This window comes from Polypterus senegalus, chromosome 18 (genome assembly GCF_016835505.1).
Source record: "Polypterus senegalus isolate Bchr_013 chromosome 18, ASM1683550v1, whole genome shotgun sequence".
Taxonomy (NCBI): Eukaryota; Metazoa; Chordata; class Cladistia; order Polypteriformes; family Polypteridae; genus Polypterus; species Polypterus senegalus.
In genome coordinates this window covers 39171722-39195525 of record NC_053171.1, presented here as the reverse complement: position 1 = coordinate 39195525, position 23804 = coordinate 39171722, and the positions used below count along the sequence as shown (strand labels likewise).

Sequence of the window (23804 nt, the reverse complement as noted above, 5' to 3'; positions counted from 1 at the left end):
AAAAGGGTTCAAGATTTACGAAATAACTTTTTCACAGTGTGCAGCATTTTCTGCTTATCAACTCAACTCCACTGCAATCTATCAAAGCATATTAACACTTTGAGGGCTGAAGATATTTTACAAAAAACATAGTTTTCTGAAAAGCAATGGCTTCACACAGAAATCAACATAAAAAGTTTGTTGCTGCATGCTGTGGCTGCCAGTTTGCCAAGAACGAAGCTGCCAGGCTGTTTTCGCGTGGCTGGGGCAGCAGCAGTGATGACGGTCACAGTGCGTTGCAATCTGGTTTCTACCTCTTAAACGGCAGTCCTCCCTGTAGAACAGAGCCGTAGGCGTGTCAGCTACATGAACCTGTTCAGCAGCACGATTAGCTGAGGACTAGTCAGCTGAAGCTGGAACCTCACATTCGTTTTTGATCGCTTGTATCAAAATCGGAGTCCAACAAGTCATAGTTCAATTCAGAGAGAACAGGCAAAATGTCGTCTACTTAGTATTCTGCTTTACATATTCACTTTGATCTCTTGCCAGATGTCAGTGCCATTTTTACCGCTGTTTGCGCCTTGCTACTCACGGGAGAGCAGGAAATCTCGGTCAAAACCAATGAATCTAACTTTCCTTCTAGGTAAAACATAACGGTTGGTTTTGTCACAGTTTACAGTCGATTACCATCGTCAACTCCTCCTTTTGACAAAAGTTGACATCAGCGCTGAAAGAGTCAGAAACCACTGGCGATTGTGAGAATGTGCCCCCACGTCTGCAGGTGTGTCTGCTTGTGTTACAGGGAAAAGAGACAGAGCAATTTTGGGTTTGGGTTTCAGATATGGCAGTACCAGTCAAATTCAGTTGGGTCAGATCTACTGACAGAACAGAGGATATTTCATTGTACCTGCACCTGCTGCTTCATTCTAATTGAATGCTTGCTGTAGTTTGTCGACTGGCGAAAATCTATGCCAGATCGCTTGTATCGACAGCAACTGCTGAACGAAGGTTAAGTCCATCTTGGTTAAGTCCAAACTCAGAGATCTATTTGGACAAGAACAGTTCTTTGATCTTCTTATTCTGTCAGTAAAGATATCACTTTTAACAAAGATGTATTTATTGTAATCTATCAAGACATGAGATCTAAAAGGAAGATTTTTCTATGAAACTCAAAACTGATATTACTTAGCAAGCAAAAGGGTATTATTATTTTTATTTTTATTTTGTTTTTGTTCATGAGAAATCGTAATACATGTAATATTGTATCATGTTTGTGTGCCTAGGAGACACTTCAAGGGCTCTGTTAAGATAAGCAATACTAGCCCTGGACAGGAGGGGGCGCTGATGCTAACAAGTTCTCCCTTTTGATTTGCAGCCCTGAGGTGCCTGCAGCAGAAGACACCTAACCCTCAAACAAAGCCCCAACCCGCCCGGGTGTAGAAGTATATACTCTGACCGATGGCCAGAAGAAGGTCATCATTTGGACCAAAGAATCTCTAGGAGACAGAACTCCCTAGAACTTTAGTCTCAGGAAAGAGCAACATGTTGTCAGCAAAGCCTCAGTGCAACACGCTGTTTCTTTTTTGCCAATCTTTTGTGCTTATTAAATGGAGATCAAACAGTTGGGGCCCCAACAATTCTTTTGGCTTCCCCCACGGTCCGTGCCTTCACAATACATAAAGTATTGTACTTCAGGGTTCTCTGTAATAATATTTTTTACTTTTCATTGAGAAAAATCTAATGCACAAAAAAATGATGATATATGTTACCAGATAATCATTTCCAGTAGCTTCCTAAATGGAGGGAAAAAAAACTTTTATTTAACGTACTATGATGTGAAGTCTTATTGTTAAGGTGGAAAGAAACCATATTAGGTATTTCATATAATTAGATTGCAGTTCTGCTCTTTGGTATTTCATTTTGGTAATGTGTTATTTTAGGAAAATAAACTATATATGGTATTCGGGATGTAGTGTCTTTTCTAAATTAATCAGCAATCTTGGGCAAACATCCATCCATCCATCCATTATCCAACCCACTATATCCTCACTCTAGGGTCACAGGGGTCTGCTGAAGCCAATCCCAGCCAAGACAGGGCACAAGGCAGGAAACAAACCCGGGGCAGGGCGCACACCCACACACCAAGCACACACTGGGGCTAATTCAGAATCGCCAATGCACCTAACCGGCATGTCTTTGGACTGTGGGCGGAAACCCACGCAGACACGGGGAGGACATGCAAACTCCATGCAGGGAGGACCCGGGAAGTGAACCCAGGTCGCCTTACTGTGAGGCAGCAGCGCTACCCACTGCATTGGGCAAACATGTTTTGCCAAAGTCTTAAATATTACAATGCCCCTAAAATCTTACATACAACCCTCCTGTGAAATGAAAAAGTAGCGAAATATAAATGGTCATTGTTTAGTGGGAGAGACTAAAATGTACAAAGTCTGTTCCATTCAGTTCCTCTCCACTAGAAGGTCAGTGCAGATTATTGCCTACAAAGTGGGCTTAGATATGATATCTAGACAAGATTTAGAAGAACTGTCATGTCTATGTGGTTCAGTTCCATTTTTGGGGCAAAGCTTCCTACACTTAGACCTCATTGTAGATTCAAACCTAGAATAACATGAAATGTACAATGTTATAGACCCAGTATAGGATCATGGTAGGTGTTGAATATTCAAATACTTGTTGATGTCTAACTATTCAATATTTTAGGTCAGATAGCAGGTGATCATTGCAGATAATCCTGTTTGCATTTGAAACGTTGATAATGAGAGTAGTCCTAAGATTTTACATAGCTGTTTTGTCAGGGAGCCATAACAAGTATGTGCAAAATCACTCCACGTAGATGCAGTAGAATTCAGCCTACCTTGCACTCCCTTGAGAAGCAGGTCAATCCCATTCTTGTAGTGATTGAATGCAGCCTCATAGTCTTCATTGACCTCTCTATCTAGAGCCTGGCGTATCTGTTTGGCAGCATCAACAAGGTAATCCCGTTTAGCCATGATAAACTTGGCTTCCTTCTGGAGGGCACTGTAGCCAGACACGCGGCTCTACCTCAGGAGTCGGTGTGCAGTCAGTAAGCCAAACATGGGAGCAAAAAGTGAGCAGACTCATGGTGTTCTCTACATCTTCAGGCCTACTTCTGATGGAAAAGGGTCAACAGAATCCAGAGCTAAAAAAGAACAATTATAGTTGTTAATTGTTGTTTAACATAAAGAGAGTGTTTGTTTTACTAAGTCTCAGATAGGTCTTATGTGAGAGCCACCTCAGAAATACGAAGTGAATGCTAGACTCTGACTTTCAGGTAAAAATGTTTAAAGGGATGAGTGGTTTTTTCAACAAAGGAATTCATGGCACTTGAAAATTACTTTTGTACATATTTAATGTGTCTTCTCTAATTTGAACTACATTTTGATCCTCGCATAGGAAATATTTTTGTATAATTGTCCTATCAAGACTTAAGCGTGGCAAAGAAACAGGCATGTAGGTCTGTTAGTAAAAATGCCTGCTTTGTTGATGACAGTGTGAGGATGACTGGCCTGAATGTATAAAAGCAGAATTACCAAGTTCAGAAAGAATCTTTTGCCTTAACAATTAATCGTTTTACTTTCCAATATCTGGATACAGTCGTGTGCAAATGCTGTTTTTAGTATCGTGTCATTTCATGCTAAATCCATCGTACATTGGACATTTGGTCTTGGTTTGGCCATCTGCAGTTACTCATTACGCAGGTTAACATGATGGAATGTCAAGCCTTACAGTTGCTGACAGTGTTGTTTAATAATGTATTTGTGAGACAGGATGTTTGGACGTAGATGGAATGAAATAATAATCAGTTTCAAGAAAGAAACAAAGAGATGGTCAAACATTTGAAAGTCCAAAAGTGAATAAAACAACACCTAGAGTCAACAATGTTAGTACCAACATGTAATAGCCCAGAACCTGGAAAAATAAGAAAACAAATAGGCTGAAATTGCCTTGGCTGACAGTATTGCCAAGTGTATTAACACCGGCTAATGTAATGTAATGTATGTCTGTCCGCTTTTCACGATAGAACTACTTAACGGATTTAGATCGGGCTTTTTTCAATAATTTGCTTGGACATCCCGGTTGATTTTGCAACTTCTCTTATCCTGCTAAGTAGCATAGTTTGCTTGCAGCAGTGATTTGTTCACGCTAATCCGAGACAGTGGCTGCTGGGCGAGGTGAGGGGAGGAGGAAGCAGACGGTAGGAGTGGGGGGCCGGGCAGGGCCCTCCCTTCTCACTCACATGCAAGCCTCTGTTTAAATTGTTCTCCCTCTGGCCATGTTTCCGAGTGGACCTTGCCTCCGCCTAACTAGTGATACCTGTATGTTTATTGATTTTTAAAGTCTGTCCTGTTTCACTACTACGCGAGTGGAGCCACGGGGGACGTGGCGGACGGATATAGTGTCGGACGGCTGAGGCCCATGCCTGGCTGGGACGCCCCTTCTGTATATGGTCCGGGGGAACAGACATGGGCTGCACAATACCTCCCACGGGTCACTGGATGGCAGCCCCCCTGGGTTGCGGCGGTGCCTCGGACTCCCGCAGGGCTTCACAGGAGTTGGAGTTGGTTACAGCCCTGTTGGGATTTAAGGGTGCCGCCAGGGAGTGCTGTAACAACTGCTGAGCCCTCTTCGGTGGGTTTTCTGCCACACCCGGAAGTGCTGCTGGAAGTAGGTCAATCAGCACCTGGAGCTCTTCCGGGGGTGTTATTAAAGGCGCCAACAGTCACCACTCCGGGAGCCAGAGTCTGGAGGAGGGAGCAAAGCTACCAGAGAGGAGTGGAGGCAAGAAGAAGAATTTATATTGTATTGTGCCGTTTGAGCTTGTGGGACTGTGTTGTGCCTGCAGGACACGGGGAAGATGTGGTCCCCCCAGGCAAAGAAAAGAAAAATGTATTTAATTTTATAAGTGTGCCTCTGGTGTCAATCTGTGTCAGGTCTGGCGCTGATATAGCGCCTTTGTCACTACATATTTATATATATACTAGCAAAATACCCGCGCTTCGCAGCGGAGAAGTAGTGTGTTAAAGAAGTTATGAAAATGAAAAGCAAACATTTTAAAAATAACGTAAGATGATTGTTAATGTAATTGTTTTATCATTGATATTGAGTGTTGTTGTCATATCTATCTATTTATATATATCTGTATATATATATATCTGTATATATCTGTATATATATATATATATATATATATATATATAGCAAAATACCTGCGATTGGCAGCGGAGAAGTAAAAGAAAAGGAAACATTTTAATAATAACGTAACATGATTGACAATGTAATTGTTTTGTCATTGTCATGAGTGTTGCTGGCATATATATATAAATATATATATATATATATACATCTATACACATATATATACACAGTTATATATATATACATATACACACATACATATATATACATACTGTATATACACATATACATATCTACATATATACTGTATATACACATTTATATATACAAATCTACATATATATATCCACATATATATATATATTAGGTGGGACTCGATTAAAAAAATTAATCCAATTAATTAGAGGCTGTGTAAGAATTAATCTTGATTAATCGTATGTAATCGCACACGTAAATTTGCCCCAAATCGCAAATGTTTTTTTTAATTTAAAAGTGTTTTAGTGGGCGACAGAATCAAATAATAGACATGTACATGAATATTGTAAACTGAAGCTGTTTTAATTTCTGAAAAAAAAGCCTTTAAACTGCATTTGAATTCAAAACAGAAACAAAAATATCATCCCTGGTTAAAATTGGGCAGACTTAAAAATAAAGTGGTAGTTTAAGTACTTTAAGTAGATTTTCAGAATAGTATTGTCTTTAAATAATAACCAAAATTTCAACATAAAGTGCAGTTTTTCTTCTGAAAAAAATAAGTCAGAAACATAAAAGGTAATTTGACCAACTTAATCTTTAAACTCTGAGTAACCTTAGCCAAAATTATTTTGTACATTAGGCTAAAACAGTGAGATCATTGAACATTTTGTAATTAGATGTAATTAGAATTACTAACGGTCACGGAAGTCCAATGATCCCCAGTAAGAGCCACAAAGTCCGCTTTCTGTAATGCATCTAATTTTGCTTGCTTTTCATTGTGCACAAAACCATGCTTTTATCAAGGCTTCTCGGAAGTCGAAATGATCAGTCGTAGGAACGCGCTTTATTCCGACTCTAACATTTTTGTAGCTGTGATGTGTGCATCAGTGTAATGGATGTACCAGGAAATGATGCATTGACAAAAGTTCCGCTTGCTTGGAATTGAAAGTGTGATTAAATGCGTTATTTTTAACGCGTTATGGAGTACATGCATCAAGCTTCTCAGCTGTGCTTGTGCTAATAAAGGGAAACATTTTAAAAATAACGTAACATGATTCTGCGTTAACCGAATATTTTTCATACGTCCCAAACCAAGGAGATGCGAAGGTAAAATGAATCAGTAGCGCGCGTACATACTCAGTGCATCCCTCTCGGGAATCGAACCTCGTTATTAGAGGCGAAGACTCTACAATTGAGCCACAGCATGTGGCTTGTCTATGCGAGAGTATGTACTGTAGATAGGGGTATATATATACATTTAAATATATACCAGCGTATCGCAGTGGAGAAGTAGAAGTTATGAAAAGAAAAGGGAACATTTTAAAAATAACGTAACATGATTGTCAATATACAGTAATTGTTTTGTGAGTGTTATTGAATGTTGCTGTCATCAAGGATTTGATTATCATTATTTCTTTCAATCAGGGTCGTATTTGTACGATGTGTTGTGTTCAAGTTACATTCCGTGTTTGTCAATCGTTGTAAAGATGACAGGTTTCATTCATCGATTCGTTTCTTACTGCATCAATAAACAGCTCGTCTTCTTCTTTATCTGAGACCTGACACACTGCATGCACGGGTTTTTTACACTGTCTTCCTTTAGCGGGACATTGACTTTTTCCACCGTGTGCTTTGTTTCCACAGTAGCTGCATTTATGAATATGCTTATCAGACGCTTCATATTTTTGCTGCCTTTTCAATTGTGTAATTCGGTTTTGTTCAGCGCTCTTTGGAACTGTTGCTTTTTATCTGTGCACTGCGTCAGTTCACGTGAGCCACTCGGTGTACTTGCATCGAAGGTTCCCAGCTGTGCTGGTGCCATCTCGTGCTATGTCCATAGCTTTATTTAATGTTACCTTAGTCCTGGCACTTAAAACTTTCTCTCGCAGTTTCGCTGAGTTTGTGTCAAACACCACCCTGACCATCTCATCTTCCTCTCCATAAGCACAGTCCTTCACCCGTGAATATTTACCCGTGGCAGTTTGCTATTGGATTGCCGCTGACGGACGGCCTTCTATGGGCAGGCACTAAATTACAAACGCCAGCGGCAGCCTGTCTATGAACTTAATTTAAAGTGTAGGTTTACATCGTGCTTTGTTTCCGAAGTAGCAGAACTCGCTTCTTATTGTTTCGCTGTCTTCTCAATTATATAATGCATGTTTTCTTGAGCGCATTTTTGAGGTCTTCCTGGTTTTCTATGTACTGCGTGATTACGTGGGAGGCGTGATGATGTCACACGAAACTCCGCCCCCACGGCGTTGAAGCTCATCTCCATTACAGTAAATGGAGAAAAACTGCTTCCAGTTATGACCATTACGCGTAGAATTTCGATATAAAACCTGCCCAACTTTTGTAAGGAAGCTGTAAGGAATCAACCTGCCAAATTTCAGCCTTCCACCCACACGGGAAGTTGGAGAATTAGTGATGAGTCAGTGAGTGAGTGAGTGAGTGAGTCAGTGAGTGAGTGAGTGAGTGAGTCAGTGAGTGAGTGAGTGAGTGAGTGAGGGCTTTGCCTTTTATTAGTATAGATATATATATATATATAGTGTGTCACACACGTGCGCATGGGGGAAAGCTAAAGGGCTTGAGTGAAGGCAGTTCGGAGGCATGTCAGGATGTGGCAGAGTGCACTGACTCTTTTTCTCCCTTGCCTGTAGACCATTCCCGGAGGATTCCACCTGGCTCTCCTGACATCACTTCCGGGACCGAGCCAATGGAGGTCGACCACACCAGCTCCAGCCACTCTGATGTCACGTCCGGCTGTGATCCAATGGTTGAAGACCACGTGCTTGATCCTTATGACCTCACTTCCTGTCTTCCCCTTTAAAAACCTGTCCCTTTTCCCTTTTTCCTCAGTCTCGTTTTGGACTCCGTTGTATGCACTTCAGTGCTGGTTATTTTGATAAAAACGACTTTTGCAGCCAGGATACCATATTACACGGGTGGCTGCCCCAAACCTTTGTCTGTCTATGTCTCATTTTTGTGACAAGTGATAATAATATGCCAACGACATCATAAAGGTTTGGGGCAGCCACCCATATATTGTTTTTCCCAGCTGCAAAAGGGTTTGTTGTATCATAAATATCAAGTGCATTTCACAGAGTCCAAACTAGAACTGGCTATAGTAGCCCAAGATGGAGGCTTTAAAGGCCTGGAGAGGAACTGATGTCATCAAAATGGCCGGAACCAGAAGTGACATCAGCAAAGGGGCTGGCTTCGGAAGTGATGTCAGCAAAGGGGCCGGTTTCGGAAGTGACGTCTTCTGAGGCGCCGGAACCTTGCAGGATTTCCCGGGAAAGGTCTGTAGGGAACTGAGAAAGACAGTCAGCGCACTCCGCCGCCCCCTGGTCGGATGTTTTATTACAGTTACTCAGGACCTTTAGTTGCCTCCTACTCGCACGTGTGTGTCAATATATATATACTGTATACATATGTGTGTGTGTGTATATATATGTGTGTGTGTATATACTGTATATATATATATATAGAAGTTGTCTAATTTTAAGTATATCACACTGCCATTTGTAGCTTCAGCATTTTGCTAGGATGCTAGTATGCGCGGCCCTGCTTCTAAGAGCTGCCGTCCAGTAAGTACAGTTACTATGTGTGGCATTGCAAAGTCTGTGCTATAAACACAGCGCAGTGCTCAAGATCTTTGTCCAAGATTGCAGACTGAAACCTTGAACAACCTTCATTTTGTCCTCTTAGTGTCTTGCTTTCTGGTTAAAGATTCACACAACTCCACATTTCAAATTCTCAGTTTTAGTGTCTTGGCTTTGGTGGTTATCTTGTCCTTTTCTTAGTAACTCCTGGTAATTCTTTTTTTTTCTTTTGCTTTTTGATAACGGTGCTTCTGAACTTTTAGATATTGACTCTCATTGCATTTTTTTAAATGTCACAATTACTGCACAAAACTATACCCATGGGAAATAACTTAAAGGAAATTATCCAGAATGAAACCTAAGTTGCAAAATAATTCAGTAAATGCATGAAATTATATTTAAATTTGCCAGCACTCCTCCACTCAAAGCATGCTGCCACACTGTCATGGTGGAGCCATACTTAAAATGCACTCTTGTATATAGACCCAGGATGTACAAATACTCATACGGACTCTGTTAATGTCCTTTGTTCAGTATGCTGATATATTTAAATTTGAACTATTTTTCATATACTAAATCTTAAAAAATAAAATTTCAACTTGTTGATTAACAGAAAGTGTTGGTGATGATCAGAAAAAAAATATTTTTTCCATTAGCTCCAGGAAAGAGAGTAAGCCTTCCCAATGTTAATGGATTTCCTACAGAAATTGGTGTTTTCCTTTTTATACACATATATTTGCTCTGAACCTGTACATTTAGACCTTATTTTATTTCCTTGACATTTTCTGTCAATAATACAGTATTCACCTTTTTTATTTCTCACAAGTGCTGGTTCCTGTTTCATCTGTTTAACCTTTTCTTGGTCAGAGAACATGTCAGTGAGGCCACAGTTATTAAGGATTGTTTTCAGCCAGGACTGTGATTCAGTCTTTGAGGTACTGGCACCCAGCACATTCTTTGTGTGCACTCTAGTTGTTTGGATTGGTGTGGATTGGACCCACACAGGTGGCTCAGTGTGTAGCGCCACTGCCTTACAGTAAGGAGAACGTGGCTTTGTGTTCTGGGCCTTCTTCATGTGGAGTCTGCAAAGGGCTTTGAGTAGTATGAAAAGTGCTATATAAATGTAAAGAATTATTATCATTGTGCAATGATCACAGTGTAACTTAATTTGGTAAGTGTCATTTGGAAACTGTAATTTGTAACAAATAGTATTGTCATTCTGTTCAGTCTATCATCATTGTAGGCGAATGTAAAGGAAGAATTAGAAACTACTACATAGGTGAGTATGCAAATAGCTGTTGCTTAAATTTCAGGCAGTCAACAGTTAAATATCTATTCCAGCTTGTAAAGAAAAATATAGCTGAAACTAGGCTGTCAGCTTCTTTCTGGTTCTTAATGATTCCAAATGATAATACAAGAACCACATAATTATATTGTTGGCTTTATATACTGCTCTGGCTTAGAAAATAAGGTAATATCCATCCATCCATCCATTATCCAACCCGCTGTATCCTAACTACAGGGTCACGGGGGTCTGCTGGAGCCAACACAGGGCACAAGGCAGGAAACAAACTCCAGGCAGGGCGCCAGCCCACCGCAGATAATGTAATATAACAATACAAAATAGCAATACAAAAAACAATAGAGATTGACCCATCTAGGCCAAACCAAAGCCTGGGGGTAATACAACCAGCTCACCTCATATTTTCATATTCTGCATAGAGGTTTACCTAATCTCATCTGAAATTAAGAATCATGATGCCACTTCTCTTTGCCCCTTTCCATTATGATTACACGCATATCTGTATAAAACAAATGTTACTTCAAGTGCTCTTTACTCTTTAGAGTACACTCAGCCTAACAATTGTTGTTTGTTCAATAGTAATAGACTTTGATTGAAATACTTGAGTTCAAGTTCATTGTCATGCATTTAACATATAATGAGATTCTTGATGCATGTATAACAATACATCTAATACAACATGAGATATATATATATATCTATACTGTATATATATATATATATCTATATATATATATATATAACAAACTACAGCAACATCTTTAACAACTTCAACATGTATAAATAAGGACTCAAAAGAAAAGCAGGCCAAAGTTGTTTTTTTTTTTAGTTTAAAGCATTCATCCATCCATTCATTAATTTGCAGGCCCACTTATGGGGATCTAGGAGTCTGGAACTTTGTATCTCAACCATACTAGGTGCAAAGCAGAAACTAAACCCAAACTGAACATCACTCTAGTCTATTACAGAACACGTTCATCTACACATGGCTAATTTAGAATAACATTCATGACTTTGTGATTTTGAAGGAAAACTGGACTATCTGAAGAAAAACCAGTGCAGACACGGGGGAAATGTGCAAAATCCACATAGACGGTAATCAGGATAGGATGAGAATTTTATCACCTGAAGCTATGAAGTATCAATGCTAATCACTTGGCCTTCAGGCTGGATCTCCTCCGTAAGTGTAGTGTGATTTGCTCTTCCACTGTACACTAATTAAGATCCCACAATGCATTTTGTGTTTTTGCAGTGAGTCAGGGTATAATGACATCCAGCACACTGAGTTATGACAATTTATTTCTTTATTGTGTAACTAGTATATATTAATAAATACTTATTGACATTATCTATCTATCTATCTATCTATCTATCTATCTATCTATCTATCTATCTCTCAAAAATGTCAGGGAGTCTACCTTTCAGAAACAGAAATTCCTTCTCAGCATTTTTAGTCTGTATTCTTGGATTTTCTCATCTACACTCAATATATTATCAAGTAAGAACAGCTAAGCACCTCAAGTTTTTTTTTTATTTCTCATTCACACAAAGTGCTTGATAGTAATTCACACCTCGAAAGGTGACATATCAAGCAGAGACGGAGAAAAATGTAAGAATTAACTGCAAAGCGATACTCTGCATATCAGACAATAAAGAAAAGAATCTGTGACCAAAGAAAAGAAAATGTAGTTAGCTGCTCTTTTGAGCTGATTGAAGTGCTTACCTCTGTGTCCTGAAAGTTCTGATTCTCTGGGAGCATTGCTTCGACTACAATCCAGCCACTTTGTTGACTTGTCTTTCTGTTTTTTGTTTGATTTTGAAAGCTACATAGTGCAGCTGCTGAGACAACAGTCCTCCTGTAAGCTCCAACTTCTGCACACAAGAGGAAGTGGCGTGATTAGCAGTGAATATTATTGCTTACTTGAAACATGTGGCTGTCCCCTAGTTCCTGTAGTTTACTCCGATTGGGCAGCAGTGGAACTACATGTGCGCAGAGCAAAAGTCAATTCAGAATAGTTCACTCTTGGAGTGCTTTTAAAGCTGTATATATCTGCAGAGCATTGTAGGGTGGGTTCTTGGCATGGTGCCATTTTGGCTCACATAAAACATAATCTTTGCAAATGCTCCTCCTCAGCTGAGAAAAATCTAGTTTTTATGTGTTTTATTTCAGAGTTCATGCAGGATGAGACAATGTGGTAGCAATTAGCCTCTCACTTTCCCAAAGGAGTATGCTTTGCTAACGGGGGCACCATGTTGCTACCTCTGTGTAGACAGCTGTCCCCCCTCTGGGAATTTCATCTGACTCTTTGCACTTTGAGCTGAATAATAAAAATCATTAGCATGTCTGCTTTCATTATTGTTATATCTCCTTCTTTTATGTCATTGCTTTGCTTTGATTCAATTACATGTCTTGTACACATACAGACCTATATATATATATATATATATATATATATATATAAATATATATTTACGCATACTGTACAAACAATATCTAAATATGCACATGTATAACCACTGAAATATAAATTCTCTCACAATATTTAAAATGCCTATATCCATCTATACTACATGTGGTTTAGCATATCACAGTGAAAATGGGGAACTCCACGCTTTTGACAAATGAAAGTGTCACAATATCAAAAAATGTTTAGGAGAAGCCTTAATGGCTGTTCTCTGTCAGCTATCTGCAAAAAAGAGTTTCAAATGGATCAGGTTAAACCTGCCACTATCCAGACACTTCTCCCCACACTTCTCTTTGGCTTATAGGCCATTGATTTTAATACCGGAACCCCAAGGCTCATGCAATTAAGAAACAGCTGCATCTGAATGTCATCTCACTTTCACTTGTGTGATCCGCACCTCCACATGCATCAGCCTGCGTAAATCCAGCAAAGGGAAGCCCAGCTTGTAGTCCTTGGAATAAGCTGCCCCCCCACATGCAACCTAATTCAGTTTAAAGCAAACAAGACTACAGCTGCAGTCAGAGCTGGTGCCTTTAGCTGAAAAGCAACCTGCCATTGAAAAACCACGGCGATTACCATACCTTGACTTGCAGTTACATCCTGGGGAGCTGTCAGTCATAAATCAAGTGTGCATCTCAAGATGCAGCACTAGCGCAATCTTATTAATGGCATGAAGAACTGAAGCATGAGCGTATTGGCTGAGGATGATGTCATCTTTCAGTATTAGCCTAAAACAGAAGCAATGCCCTCCCATGGGTTACACCCAATATATTTTAAAGAGGCAGGGCTCAATTAACTGCTTGAACTATTTTAAAATAAAAGGGCCTCTGCACAACCCACACATTAATGAATTAGTCATAAATGATTGTAGCTTCAACTGTAGAAAGATAGATAGATAGATAGATAGATAGATAGATAGATAGATAGATAGATAGATAGATAGATAGATAGAATGCACTATGTAATAGATAGATAGATAGATAGATAGAATGCACTATGTAATAGATAGATAGATAGATAGATAGATAGATAGATAGATAGATAGATAGATAGATAGATAGATAGGTGAAAATCCACGAAGTAGAAACCATATGTTTGTATGGTTATTTTAATATATTTTAAGCCCTTATAAACTCTCCCACACTGTTTATAAATATTCCCCGCAGAGTTATACAGCATAATCCCTTTGTATTCTCTTAGATATTAGGTAAGATTCATTGAAATTATGTATATAAACACACTGTTTATATACAGTAAAACCTAAATATTATTTTAAAGATATCGAGTGTCTCCAATACCACATATGTTACAGCCATTACGATAGACAGGCCACCAGCAATAAATACGTACAATGCAAGAAAAATAGTACAGTATGTGGTAGATAGATAGATAGATAGATAGATAGATAGATAGATAGATAGATAGATAGATAGATAGATAGAATGGCACTATGTAATAGATAGATAAATAGATAGATAGATAGAATGGCACTATGTAATAGATAGATAGATAGTGTCGCAGTAGGGGGCGCTATCGCTCCCTTGAACCCTCAGGTACCATGCCAGACACCAGGTAAAAGTACAACAATTATTATTTATTATAATAATTAAGTGCACAAAGCACCACCACTCCACTATTCTCAAATAAACAATACTAAATAATCAATAAACCAATCCTCCGACTCCCAGACGCGTTGCCCTCCTACCACCCAGCTCAGCTCGCCGTCTGGGAGACCCCTCAGTCCTTTTATATTCCCTGACCCGGAAGTGTTCCCAATCCCCAGTCCATGTGATCTTTTATCACTTCTGGTCAGGTAAAAAGTACTTTTCTTCACCCCAGAAGCCCGTCGCTCTTCCTGTGACGAACTTCCAGGTCATAGTGCACAAATGAGTCCACTGGCCTCCCGACAGCAACTCCCAGTGGTCTCCAAGGTATTCAGCAGGGCTGCGCATAAAAACTACATAGCCCATGAGGCTCTGCTGGAATTCGGGGCCTGTCCATGCTCTCGGGAGAGCTCCTCCTGGCGGCCTGGGGGTGAAGGCCGGAATATGAAACCGGCCATCCACAACAATAGATAGATAGATAGATAGATAGATAGATAGATAGATAGATAGATAGATAGATACTCCTAATCAAGTGCTGAATTGACCATGCAAACATATATATATATATATATATAGACAATATTCATTTGTTACTTTAAACATTTGAATATTTTTTTCTTCATCATCATATAATCAGAATTGGAAATGCATGTAATTAATTAAAAACTGAATAAAACTAAAGTATATTTTGGCAGGAATTTTAATTTTTAAATCCCTTCATCCATTACGTGATTATTGGAATACTAGAGCCTATAATAAATGTGGACACTTAGCATGTTCATAGCAGTGGATCCATTTACTTAGGGATCCATACACCAGGACTCCAGTAACCACTGGTAAGCTTAATTTACTGAAAACATGATAAGGGAATGAATCAATAAAGCTGTCTCCCATTATATCTCAATAAACTGATCATTGACGCTCATTCAGAGTGACATTAGAAATCATGATTTAAAAAACAAAAAGAAAAAAAAGCAAGAAGAAAGACAGCTAAACCACTGTGAGTCACCGGCTTAGAGAAGAGTACTATAAATAAGCAATCTGGGTGACAATGTCTGTAATGATGCACAAAGTGTCCTTGAAGTGACGCCACCGGCGTTCATTCCCATTTGTTCAGGCCCAGTTCATGTAGGCTGCCTTTCCTATCATGACAGATGCTTATGGTCCTCACTCCCTCCCCCCAGGCCCCTAACAAGTCCTTGTGGTGCAGCTTGGACTTTTATCAATACAAAGCAACTTTCAGACTCCATTAATTGTCACAGGGGAGCAGGTTTTCATGAGCAATTTCAAATGAATGTACAAATGACTAGTGTGGGGGAGAGGAGGGTAATGGGGCTGAGGCTGTTTGTTACTGAAAGCAGTAATGCAGATGCATTTAAATATATATTTAACCAGTTTATCTGGTAATGGAGATCACCGCTCTGAAATGAGCTTTTTTGTGTGCAAATAATAATCCAGGTAATGGCCACATAAACCATGTAGCACCTTGCTATTGCAGTCCACTTAACATATATATTGTCAAAATAACTTGCTCACTTCAACAAATGGATGGCTCATTGTCAAGAATAACTGGTGCCTTGTAGCATCTAGTCCATCTTTGAAGGCAACTTCTTAGAAAGCAGCTACTCTATTATGTGAATTTCCCTTTGGGATTAATAAAGTATCTATCTATCTATCTATCTATCTATCTATCTATCTATCTATCTATCTATCTATCTATCTATCTATCTATCTATCTATCTATCTATCTATCTATCTCTAAGTAACACCAAAGGTTATGTTGTGATATAACTGTAACTGTTCTGTTAGCCAATAGGTGTACCGTCTGTGTGTCTCTTTTAACGGTTAGCATTGGGATGTGGTGGAAAAGGCGCTCTGTGTTCCGTACAGAGGTGTCCTCTTTACCATCTTTCAGTTGCAAGACTCAGTTTGGCTCAACATGGTTTAAATTCATATTTATCAATTGAAGCATATATTGGGCAAGTCTGTGATTCATATTTTAATGCAACCAATTGCCCCCAACAAATTTAACTTGTGGTTTGAAAGAGGGACCATGAGCCAGTAGTTTTTGGGGATTACATCTTAAATTGCCCCAAAGTGCAGAAGCAACCCAACTGTTACAATGGCTTGCAATTTTCAACCTGTCTCTCAGCAGCCTGTGGTTTACTTTCAACAAAAGTTAATGTAATATCACTTTTTGCCAAGCTTTCCTCTGGGCACATATGTTGTGCGCATCTCCTGGTATGTTCACCCTTGGTTCTGCTACAATTTTACATGTGAGAGGTGCTTAGCTGATTTAGAGATGGTGGGAAAGATATATGATCATTGGAGGAACTGAACATCTTACTAAATTGATAACCGTAGTGCAGACTAAAAATTGTGCAAGTCATGTGGCCGTTGCTGATTTGATTTGACTTTGGTTTTGTTATTGTCAGTAATCAGTGACTAAATATAGTCACAAATTTGACCACATAAATGAGTGGGTTGCAATCAGAAAGAAGCCCTAAGTCTCCAGAAATGAACCTTGTTCTCTCCAGGGCACCAATTCAAACCCAAAATAGGTAGGCAAACACTATCCAGCTCTTATGTTGATGCCTAAAATTAAGAGTTCATAATTGGCAGTTACATAGTTTGGCACAGTAAAATTCCTAACTAGGGCTTTGGAAATAAATTGACTGAACTTTAGTTAGCTTACCACTTATAGCATCACTCAATGTCCAACTTTGCAATTATAAATTGCGTAAATTGTTTATTATCCCATGTTGGGTTACGTTGTAAATTATTTCCATTGTCACTCTGTAGGACTATCACAGAAATTACTTTCTACTGTGCTGAATGTGTTGTTGTCCAGTATAGAAATCCTCATCATTGAACTTATCTCTGCAATTGTACAGACTCCCCATTTATACAGGTGCAAAGACTATGTTTCATTCCAGAATTTAGCTGGTGTACCCACCAGTAGTGGTTTGCAATGCAGGGCGTTGGGGGGCTTCTCCCCCCCCCAAATATTTTAAAAATTCTACTTAAATTAATTAGGTAATGGCAAATAATCATGAAATACATTTGTTTATTTGCACAACATGCCTGGAGTGAGCACATGCCAACGTCCATTAGAAATTGGTTTCAACTTGTATTTGTTTGATTTCTATGTGAATAAATAAAGAAAAAAAATTCTGCGTTAATGCCTGTATTTCTGGAGTGAAGCACAAGAGAGTGTATGTAAAGACCTGAGGCAGCCCTTTAATTGGTTGCATCCATATTTTTCTGGGGATGTAGCTCTCTGTGCCCCAGACACTCCCACATTTATTATTACAAATTAGTATTGGTTTAGGTTTTTTTAATCGTATGTGATTGGACAATCATTGATGCACTATGTGATGCTGACATCAATGGTTCACAGTATACACCCGCCTTTAACGTTACGTAACTACAGATGAGCAAGTGCAACTTTATGGAGATGGCAACTTCAAGCAGATCTTCAGAAATCAAAGGAAAGTCTGCTATTTCTTTAATGAAACACCCCTTTATAATTGGTTCAGTTGAAAAAAAAGAAGATAAAGGAGCCTGAACTGGCCTGACTTTACTTAAGAATTCAGCAGCAGACAAGTGATCAAGGACAAGCTTGCACACTGATTTTTTTACAGCTCTTGTTATGACAAACGGAGTTGGCTAACAGGGTGTGGTGTCAATTCTTGCAGAATTAAGTAATGTGACAATAGCAGAGACACCTGTGGTGCTTCTTGGAGGAAATTTTGTTTTAAAACAAATGTACAAACAAAGTAGCAATTACACACTGCAGTGAAGAGTTGGTAATGTTAACATCTGCAGAACTCAATAAACTAACCTAGCTGGAGAAACTACAGGAACTGTGCAAGTGAGTTATGAGCTTCCAAACATTTGCTTATGGGTTATAGCATTGCTGTTTTTGTAATTATTGAAGTGATGATAAAGTGTCACATTATTAAACTAACTATGAATACAGAAAAGGCAGATCTTTTGTGTCTGTATTATTTGCAAGGAGATCAGTTTCTGAGATTTTTAAATTCCTGAATTTTCAATGCTGCTTTGACTCGATAGCAGAGGGCCTTCTTTTACAAGGCATTCAACAGCTCCTGTAACTCTAAGTATTCAAAATACCCACGATGAGTCGTCACAGAAGTGATTCAATGCTTAGCTAAGTAACGTTATTCATTTCATAAAGCAGAAACAAAATATTAATACATACAAACAAGCAAACTTATTTGCATACCACCAGACAACAGACTTAGAATATTGTGATTCAGGTGTTTTGTTATTCTTGCAAGCATTTCAAAATCAGTCTTTGTTGCTCTTGTTCTATGTTGTATTGTACTGCTGCCTTTTTTCTTTTTCATTTTGTGCATATGAAAATGTGAACAAACTTGTGTATAATAATAAATAATAATGATGACAGTGGTCTTGAGCAATGTTATGGACATGTCCAAATTCCGGTCTTTTGTTTGTCATAATTTTGACAATAAAAAGAATTTCTGAAATCTTCTGAGAATTATTTCCAGTATATCATGACGCTGACATTATTATATTTATAGCTGATCTGAAGTAGTAGTAGTAACTGTACATTTTTATATAATTCATAGTGTACTGTTGTAGCATTGACACATAAATCTGCATATGATTTGTTTTTTTCTCGCTATGTAAAATCCTGTTACGGCACTGTTTTGTCTAGGTACAGCAATATTTTACTCTACTTTCCCATTTTGTATTATTAATATGTAGCCTCTGTCAGAACACCTCCAATCTGACAGACTTACCACTGTTTATAAAGTATTATAGTATATAACTTCTCCCCACCTTCCCTCCTACATCTATAACCTCAGGCAATTAGGTGTAGTAAAAGATAAGCAGGAGTTAAGTTAGACATAAAATAGTGTATATTGATAATATTCATAAATAATAACAATATGCAAAGTACATTTGAATATTGGCAACCATATGATGGTGATGATGTGTAGTTTCAGGTGGCACAGAGACTTGTCTCTAGTTAAGGCATCATTTAAGGTCAGTTTTCTTCAGAACAGGTTGCATGCCTGTTTCAATATGGCTGTCGAGCTGTGCTGTTCATTGTGTTGTCCTTTCAGTTCATGGTTCAGTTTGGTAAGAGAGAGAGCTGCTCCTTCATCAGATGTTAGTGAGAGAGTGTGAGGGAGTGAGCAAATTTATAGATGTTCTGTCCAACCCCTAGAGCCAATAGGACGTCGGTACTTAAAGGCTTCTGATACAAGCCAATTCCAAACAGCCATACTTCAGATCAATGGGGGAATAGAACATCTTAACACCTGCCACCCCCCAAGACCATATGTTAAGGTAAAGCTTGGCAGTTAGGCAGCCTGGCTTTCATATGGGGGTTGAAAGACTTTAGCAGAGAAACACTTGCCAAACTGGTTTAAGGCACATGCCCCAAATCCTGTCGTAAAATTCAAAGAGACTCAGTCCTGGTGTTTCTTAAACCATCGCTGTTATTATCAGTAATGTAACATTAATATTACATTGCTTTGCCTAAGTTACAAATAAAGACATACAAAATATTTATCAAGTTATATGCAAAATCTCACATCACAACAGGCATAGTAGCATAAGATGTGTGGGTTGGATAGAGAGGACCTTTTGGGAGGTACGGGGCTGTCATTGTGATTTCCCGGAGTGCCATGGAAACGGATGCACTATTTAAATAGGGGCGCGAAAAGGCAGGAGGAGAAGGAAGGAAAGACAGCCCGAGTTTTTATGGAGGAGGAAAAAGACATGCTACATCTGAGTCAAGGAGAAAGATTGTTTTTGGGAAGCACCACAAGTCCAACGCAGTCTGGGGTGGCCACCTAGAAGATTATGGATACGCTGAGGGATGTGAACTTACTGGTGAAAGGGATTGGAAGCAGTGTGAGCCGTACATCTTTTATTCTGGGATTGGCATGTCTAAGAAACTGAACAATGGGGAAATAGGAGAATCGGAAAAAGACTAAATCAAATGGACGGTGAGGAATATTCTAGAATATATAATTTTATACCTTGAGTGTATTGTATATATTGGAAAGTGGGGGAGTTGTGGGGGATTGTAGAAAATGTATTAATTACATTTTTTTTGTTGCATCTTTTCTCTGTGTGGTTTGGTAAATATCTCTTTTATTATGATAAGTCATCTTTCTGCGCTGTAGGAAGGGGCTGAAGGCAGTTTGGGGTTGACCTGCAATCATCAGTACAATTTTCACTGTCAACTTAGTGAAGTGTAGCGGATACAATCGTTACACTGTAGTACTAAATACTGTCCTGTATAATTACAAAACATGTAAAGACTCTGTCTTTTCTTTTATTCATTGTGTATTTCATTCCCTTAGTGGGCTTTAGTCATAGGCCCACTGTTTGTTAAGGTTAATGCAGGATAAGAAGGTTGAACTGAGCAAGAGCTCGAGAGAGAGAAAAACATTCACTTAACAGTGTTGTTCACCGTAGGCTATTACTGGTGTCTATAGTTTGGGTACTATCATGCCACTTACATTTTTTTTATTTTGTTTTATGTTTTTTGTACCATCGTAAGGCCATATTTTTAGTTTTCTTCTTATAATAGCCAAGAAGGATAGATTTTTATTATTAATGGCTGGGTCTTTGAGTTTGTGTGTGTGCATCCACCAGTGTTATGTGCAATACTGAGGAGGGTTTTATTAAAGGATCCCACTTGTTTGGCTGCTGCTGGTCAAGTTCTATAAGCCATCTTATCTGGGTAAGATCTCATTCACCCATTTAGTTACATATATGCCCACCAACAAATTTCTGGCTATGCTACTAGTACTACTATTAATAATAATAATTCTTTACATTTATATAACACTTTTCTGACTACTCATAGTGCTCTTTGTGTAGGTAAGACTACTCATAGCGCTCATTTGTTCGTATATGTGTTTTCTTTTCTCCTGAGCTATGAAGTGCTGCTTCAGTTTGTACCCCCCCCTCCCCCAAATTGTTCAGCCACCACTGGTCCCCACCACAGGCAGCACTGGGTGCCCCTACTTGTGTATGTCCAATATAAAATTCCCCGCCATTTAATCCATCTATAACAAATTTTGCACAGAAGGGAATATCATCAGTTGTTCGAATTCAGCAGGTAGGAAAATGGATGGATGGATGGATGGTTTTGTTCCGACAAGTTAGTTGGTGTCTTCTCGCTCAGGCAGCACTTGGTAACCGTCCAGGTACAGACTATAATTCACCCTCAGATTACTTCCAGCAGAGGTAACTGTCTAAATAATGTCTTACATATTAGAGCCTTAGGAGAAAAAAATCTTTCCTTCATGTCAAAGAATTGTAAAAGGTTATGTATTTAATATGTGTTGTGGTGAACGGCTGGGGGTTGTACCCACCCGGGATGCCCGGAAGGACTGGAGGAGGGATTAAGCCTCCTCCAGACCATGAGGGGGCGACTGCCCTGGTGGCTTTGAGGAACATGGGAAAGGAGCTTGGAAGCTCAACCCTAAAGGGGCCTGTGGTCAATGCCAGGAGGTGCCCCGATACTTGAAGAGCCCTGGCCCTCAGCACTTCAGCCATACCCGGAAGTGCTGGGGGGAAGAAGACCAGGGACACCCGGAGTGCTTCTGGGTGCACAGCCGGCACTTCCACCACACCAAGAAGAGCCGGCAGGCGCTCATTGGGAGGCACTTGGAGCACGTCCACGTGGTTTAAAAGGGGCCATCTCCCTCCATTCGATGGCTGGAGTCGGGAGGAAGAAGGACAGAGCTTGGGAGGAGAAGAGTAGAGACAGATCTGAACAGAGAAAGGGCATTATTGAGTGGCCTGGACTTTGGGGGTGAAAGTGGGTTATGTGCTGTGTTTCACTGTAAATACTGTAAATAAACATGTGTTGGTGTTCTAACCATCAGTGTCCGGGCTGGCTTCCACAGTGTTTATCAGGAAATAAACCAGTTTCAGTTAATAACATTAAATTATAGAACTATTTTGATCACCAAATCTGTTATTATTTGTTTCCTTACTGAATCTTGATGTACATTTACAGATACCACTTCTAATTTGAGGTTTCTGCTGATGGTTTCACCCATCTCTGTCTGTGATGCATTATGCTGTGTTATGTTTCAGCCAGGGTTCTTCTTGTTTGGTTCAAATTTCTCATTTATGTCTACTTTTTTCATTTTTTATCTTAACATTATTGATTATTAAGTTTCTATATGTCAATATATTTTTATGCGCCATGTGTTTTGTGGGTGGTCCTTAAAGAGGCAGACCACCTGCCCATCACCATCAAGGGACTACCCTCTGCCCTATAAAAGCTGTGGAAAACCCACAAACCCTTGTGGTTCATTGAATACACTAGGTGGTTGGTGAGTTCTCCTGTATTTTTTGCTCTTTTTGTATATTTTCGATTTTCTAGATTTTTGTGACTTTTTGCTTTGTTTTTCGACCATTCATTTGGATTTTGTATTGGGACTTTGTTTGCTTTTAGGATTGTCTATTTTTGAAGGCATCGGTTTCTGTGTATTTTTGCTCCACAGAGCTTATTTTGTGCCAAACAATAATTTTAAAAATGTGTTGTTACTTATAAAGATTCTACGTTTGCACTTTGCAGAAGAACAGACAGACTGATAAGTGGTGAAAAAAGTTAGTATTCTACTTGCCAGTGCAACCTGACAAAATACTAGCACTGCTGATAGGTTTTTTTATTTTAGAAGCTGGGAAAGATAAGACCTCACTAGTATATAACGTTTGGGGTACGAAATCCAATAACATTCATAAGTGTATGTTATTGAGAAGCAAAATGAAAGACCTGATCCGTGGGTCACTTATAGCTTGAGTTACTGAGATTTTGTAAATATGAATTTTACATTAGTTTATTAAAAATTTATTTGTTTATTAAGATTATTTAATAGGCAAACATGTGGGTTTCCTCTTTTCACGGGGTTCTTTCCTCCACAATCCAAAAGCTATCTGTCAGGTGATGACTGGCAGTTCTAAATGTGTCTGCTGTGAACATATTGCAGATGTGATTGTGGCATCTCTTGTACCTGCTCCTAATACAACAGGTCCTAAGCCTGTACTGGAAAAAAGGAAGGGCTTGTAGACAAGGAAAGAATTTTTGTTATTTCTAACCTATTAGTTTCTCAAAAGTGGCATAATGATTAGCACTGCTACCCTGAAGCTCTGAGACACTGGGTTAAACTACTGACTCAGTCTGCTTACTGGCCCTATGGAGTAGATTTTTCCTGAAAACTGTGTTTTTCTTCTAACACCCCAGAGAAGTCCATTATTAGTTTAATTAATGACACTAAATTGTGCCAGCATGGCTAAGTGTAGATGTGCGAATGACTGTGACTTTTAAGGGACTTGTACTTCATCCTGGTTTAGATCCTACATTACATTTTATGCTACAGGGCTAAGCTCTAGCTTCCCAACACACTCTACTGGAATAATAGTGTTCAGTAAATAAAACATTTTATACAGT

At 39.1% G+C, this 23804-nt stretch overlaps 1 protein-coding gene across 4 annotated transcripts in view; it reads right to left on the bottom strand.

The window, feature by feature from the left end:
• Positions 1–13408, bottom strand: part of rps6kl1 (ribosomal protein S6 kinase-like 1) — a 57740-nt gene extending 44332 nt beyond the window's left edge. For all 4 annotated transcript variants that reach the window (XM_039741119.1, XM_039741121.1, XM_039741120.1 and 1 more), the window contains exons 1-3: positions 13304–13408; positions 11981–12129; positions 2855–3160 (exon numbers count right to left, since the gene is read on the bottom strand). In XM_039741119.1, coding sequence (XP_039597053.1) covers positions 2855–2990 — 136 coding nt within the window. In that variant the 5' untranslated portion in view covers positions 2991–3160; positions 11981–12129; positions 13304–13408. The remainder of the gene's footprint in view (positions 1–2854; positions 3161–11980; positions 12130–13303) is intronic.
• Positions 13409–23804: the final 10396 nt, after the last annotated feature.